This window comes from Echinops telfairi, unplaced genomic scaffold (assembly GCF_000313985.2).
Source record: "Echinops telfairi isolate 266 unplaced genomic scaffold, ASM31398v2 ScPeMD7_1;HRSCAF=3_1, whole genome shotgun sequence".
Taxonomy (NCBI): domain Eukaryota; kingdom Metazoa; phylum Chordata; class Mammalia; order Afrosoricida; family Tenrecidae; genus Echinops; species Echinops telfairi.
The window spans coordinates 218,199-223,780 of NW_022103897.1; the positions used below are offsets into that span (position 1 = coordinate 218,199).

Here is a 5,582-nt window from a genome sequence, read left to right on the forward strand (position 1 = left end):
GGTCCCATTGTTTTCTTCTCCAGATTGTTCATTCAGCCTATCTTATTTAGACAGACCTGCGGAGATAATAACATGCACAAAAACAAGACAGAGAAAAACCGAGCAACAATGTACAACAAAACAACAACAACAACAAACCACTGACATAGAACAAATTAAAACACAGCAAGAAAGAAAAGCTTGTAGTTAGTTCGGGGCCAGGGCATGGTGCCCCAACAGACTGGACTGAAAAACACTCTTAAAGGCCAACGATCCTTGAATTAACCACCTCCCCTTCTCCCGTATCCCCCGTAATCATTGGTCCCGTTCTTTTCATCTCTGAATTATTTATCCCGCCTACCTTATCTAGATAGACATGCAGATACATTAATCACGAAAACCAGGGGAAGCCAAATAAAACAACAAAGGACGTCAAGACCCACAAAACAATAACAACAAAACAACAATAACAAAAGGAAAGCCACTGACAAAAATGGAAAGGCCTATAAATAGTTCAAGGTTTGTTTGTTGGCCTTTACGAGTGTTTTCCAGTCGAGTCTCATGAGGTGCCACACTCTGTCTCCAAAGTCTATTTTTGGTATTCCCCGGGGAATTCGTCACTTTGCTCCCCTTGCCGCTCTGTTGCATTTAGTGGTGGGGGGCATTGGTTTTTCATAGATAGTCTTTATTATGTTCAGGAGTTTCTCTTCTATTCCTATCATATGGAATGTTTTTATTAGAATGAATGTTCAATATTGTCAAATGCTTTTTCTGCATCTATTTCTTTCTTTTTTCAATCATGTTATTAGGGGCTCATACAACTCCTATTCTGCATCCTGGTCCCATCTTGATCCCGATTTCAAAGTAGTGCAATATCGCCATGATGTGCTGAGGCATGAAGACGTAGCTTGTGTACAGCGCCATCCCCACAAAGGAGACCAGCCTGGAATTGAACCGAGTCCGCGCCCAGGGCTCCAGCATGTAGAGCGCCGTGACCAGCAGGTACTGGTAGTAGAACCAGGACATCTGTTTCCAGGCCCGCATCAACGCCATCCCAGCCGTGCACTCGCCGCAGCCAGGACCGCCATCAGTCTGTCTACCCAGTCATTTTTAAGTAGTTTGTTGTTCAGTATCCATGTGTTTATCTTTATGTTTCTGTTCTTTCTATGATTGATTTCCAGTATTATAGCATTGTGATCTGAGCAGATGGATTTTACGATCTCGATGTTTGTGAATTTGTCGAGGTTTACCTTGTGGCCTTGCACATTCTTTTCTAGAGTATGCACTGCATGCAGTGGATCAGAATGGATATTTTGGTGTTGTTGGGTGGAGTGCTCTGTGTTTGTCTAGGAGCTTGAGCTGGTTGGTTGTGTTGTTTAACTTTTCTGTTTCTTTTCTGATAATCTGCTTTTCCTTGATAATGGTGTTCGAAGTCTCCTACTGTTATTGTTGAGCTACTTATTTCTGTTTCCATTCTGTGAGCATTTGATTGATTTATTTTGAGTCTTTCATTGGGTGTGTATATGTTTATTAAGGTTATATGTTATTGAAGTTTTATTCCTTTAATCATTATGTGGTGTTGATTCTTGTCTCATGTTGTTTGCCTTGAAATCTACTTTGTCAGAGATTAAAATTGCTACTCCTGCCTTTCTATGGTTGCCATTGGTTTGTTAGATTTTTTCATCATCCTTTGATTTTTATAGTCTTTTTTTGTCTTTGCATTTATGGTATGTCTCTTGTAGGCAACATATAAAGAAGTCTTTTTAAAAAAAATTTTGCATTCAGTCCATTGACATTTCGTGTCATGGTCAATATTTGTGGATTTGTTGTTGTCATTTTGCTGTGTTTGTGTTTGGTCCCCCCTCCACCTTTTGTAGAGTAGGTGTGACTTCTCAGAAAGATGTGACTTGGAGTCTGAATGCTGTTTGGGCCACTCTGCTCTGTCTACTCCAGTTAAAGTGAGGGAGGAATGTATGGTGGCTGGTCACTTCAAAAGTTTCTATTGACAATAGGGAAGAAGTTTATTGAAGTCTCTAGTGCATATATTATTCCATATAATAGGGAAGAAGGTGACAGGATTGTCACTTCTCAAGCACCCATTTGCTCACCTACTTCGCTGACAGTAGACTGATTTTCTTTACACAGAGACTCCAAGAGAGAGCAAAGTGGTCGGTATTCTGCTTCAGAACTTAACCCTCATGAACAAAGACATAATTTCGGTTGGATGGGGATCTAGAGCTAGGTTGGAAAGTGTCAGCAAAGGGATGAGATAGGACAAGAATTTGGAAGGCGCCACCAATATATGTATCTGGACTCTTGGTGGCAATTGAGAAAAATCTCCCTGAACTACACTGAACAAAACATGGGAATCACTGGCTCAATGAGTTTCAAGGGAACTAGGCCCATGTGCAGGTGCTTCTAGGACTCTGTCTTCTCCCACATCTCCCTGTCATGTCTCCCAACATGCCTCTTGATGGCTCCCAGGCTTCCTTTCTTCTGCCATCCCCACTGAGGACTGTAACTCAATGCTTACCCTGTAACTCAATGCTTACCCCTCTACCAAGGAATGACTCAGGCCCTGTGGCTAGGTTGAGGTACAGCCCTCAGAAGGACTACCTGAGTGGAGCAGCGATAGACAAAGCAAGAGACCCCCAATGCACTTAGCTTTTAAATTCTAACAGATGACAAATGGAATATTATGGAGCATCTCCATGTTCCTATGTGTCTTAGTTATTAATGTATGTCCTTGTTGACTCTTCTGTGGTTACAATGTGGTTAGAACACCCAACATATATTACACCTAGGAACCTGTTTTGTTCTTTCAGTTCATATTTCCACCAACTGACTAAATATCTTGTACAGAGATACCAGGATGTTCCAAGTGTTTTAAGAGTGGTTGGGTTTACCAACATTTGAGTTCACTTCACTTCACTCATTTCTCAGGGATTGACCCATGTCCACTTGCTCTCATATAGGGGAGCTCCTTAACCTCATTTGAGTTCCTCACACTGAAAGAAATAGGAACTTCTTTTGTATATTTATATGCACCAGTTTTGCCCAATTTGCTGCTGCTACACGACTAGGCAAAGCCAGTGAACGTTTTCCAACAGAAACATTCTATTTCAAAACCTAAATAAAACAGAACAGTTGTTTTTTGTAAGTTGACATTTACATGCCACTACGCATATATGAGGATGTTTGATGAGACTTGTGAGAAAAATGATAAAGGAAAAGGGGAGGGGGAAACAGAAATCTACTCCAAAACCCCTTTCCTATGTATTCTCTACCCAAACCCTTGATTTAAATTCTTTTGTTCTAAGAATAGACTTTAACAAACACTCTTCTAGATGTTTTTTTAAGAATTTATTGTTTAATGTTGATAGATGTTACACGTGATGGTGGCTTGCTGTGAAATTCTGGACATAGCCTATGCTCTAGTGCTAATTTATGCTTCTTCCAGCAGGTCTAGACAGTTCTAAGTCTCAGCTTAGTTGCTGAGAAACTAAGGGTAAGTGGCCTTTGGGGCAGGGGTCGGGAAGGGTCTCCTGGCCGATTTCTTTTCCCCAAAGCCAATAAAGTGGTTAGTCACTTTTGCATTGTCCCACGGGCCAGTTAAAGGTGAAGAAAGCCCTCAAGGGACTCTGAGCCAGCATGGTCGGGAGTGAGGGTGGGTGGGGGTGGCTCTGAGACAGCTCTTACGAAACCCTGGAAGGTGCTTCCTGGAATGGACGCAGATAAGGAGCTGCTTGTGCTCAAGTTTCAGATGAACTTCACTGAGGGTTACAAAACATTTAAAGCTTCTTCCTTAAACAAACAAACAAACAAACAAACAAACCCCAAATCCCCCTGCCCCTCCGCCCCCAATGAGTTTGTGTGTGTATGCCTTTCTCTTGCTAATTATTTTGGAAATGTGCTGCGAGGTCTAGAATCACGAATGGCAAGGAATGTGCGCTCGCTGAGGGTGTGCGCGTGCTCCGTCTCTGCACGGACCCGGGGCGCTGCGAAACTGCGCGGGCCCAGGCGCTGTCCAGGGGGTCCAGGAAAGTCGAGGGGGGGGCCGTTTTTTCCCTGGGAGAAGGTGACCGCCAGGATGGATTTATTATCTCGGTTTAAAACTCTGAATGCTTGCCACGAAGCAACGTCATCTACAACTTCATCTACTTCTTCCTTGCAAAAACCTTTTAACCTGGCGGTGAACAAGTGCTTTGAAGACACTGGTTTTTAGTGGACACTAAAAATAGCCTGAACTGTTCCAGGGGCCTGGCCAACTGGTGCTGCTCCCCACCCTTCCCTCCTTCCTTCTTTTCCACGCCCTCCCTCCTGAGAACGTCAAGGAGGGGGTGTGCGGAGCACTGTCTAACCAACATGAGAATACTGCTTCTAAGACGTGCTTGTCAGCCGGATTACTCATATGTCATATTCCCGTCTTCATCTCGTATTTCATGCACCAACTGTATTTCCGTAGAAAAGCATGAGTCACTAATTATGGGGCCTCTAGGGGGCTTTGAGAAAGAACTTGGTTACAGAAGGAGAGTCGATCGTAAACCGCAAAAAAAAAAAAAAAAAAAAAAAGAGGTAGGAGAAGAGATCTTTTTATAATGTTCTGACTTGGCTTTCTTTTTACCACAGGTTAATTTTTACCTGAACAACCCAAGATAAGGTTGTGTTGCCTTTTAATAAGAAATCTATTTAAATGCACCAGGTTCTTTGACTCTCCTTTTCAATAGTCAAGGATGTTATTTGGGGGGCTTCTGAATATATAAAAAGAATATACTGATAGTAGTTTAGTGGGTATTGAAATACTGCCTGCCTGGTACCCTTTACTGCATTTCATAAACACTGCTTATGAAGATACAAAAAATGCCTCCTTTGTCCTTGTCGTGGGGAATGTCATTTTATGATCGTCAGAGTATGGCCACCACAAGCCCTGTGAGACTGAATACACTGCTAGGAACAGATGGGGATTTTCAAACAGAATGCTATTCTGGTCTACTTACTTAAGGGGAAAAAAACTCTAAAAATAGACTTGAATGAATATAACCTGCAAAAATAAGTTGTCAGCTTCTTTTTGCTCCTGCTGGGTTAAAAAAAAAAACTGTCAGCAATTTCTGCAAGTTAAAGAATCTGTAAACTTTTTTATTTTAAGGAAAGTTGGTTGTTGTGTTTCCCCGCCCCCCCAGTAATTGAGCCCCCTTGAAGCTTTACATGCCAACATATTGCCATCTGTTGTTCCCAGAGACCCTTAAAGTGGACACGCTCTGCCCACTTACTGCTTCAGGTTGGGGGAGCAATGGTCGCCCTCCTGGTAATCAGGAGTGAAAATTGGATGATGTGGAACCTGGAAATCAGCTTGGATTCTTTTAGGGACAGCCTGACATGGGATCAGGGAGCCCAGACCCTGCCAGCCTCGGTCACTCAGTCAGCCCCCTGTGCGAGCTGCTGCATGGTGGAACTGAGAGACACCTCCGAACTGGGGTCCTATCTTGTGGAGAGATTGGGTTTGGAGATAGTGTTACCTTGTGGTTCTTTTAGAAAACCTGAACGGGTTAGGAGAAACTCCAGGTAAATTTCAATACTCACTGTTGATGGATGGAGGAATAGCC

The 5,582-nt window shown here is 42.8% G+C and overlaps 1 protein-coding gene across 1 annotated transcript; it reads right to left on the minus strand.

Annotated features, from left to right (window-relative positions):
- Positions 1 to 792: 792 nt before the first annotated feature.
- On the minus strand, positions 793 to 1,037 carry LOC101640223 (serine palmitoyltransferase small subunit A-like). The gene has a single exon (XM_045288412.1). It carries the CDS (start codon positions 1,030 to 1,032, stop codon positions 793 to 795), a length of 240 nt encoding a protein of 79 aa, XP_045144347.1. The 5' UTR covers positions 1,033 to 1,037.
- Between the last annotated feature and the right edge of the window lie 4,545 nt (positions 1,038 to 5,582).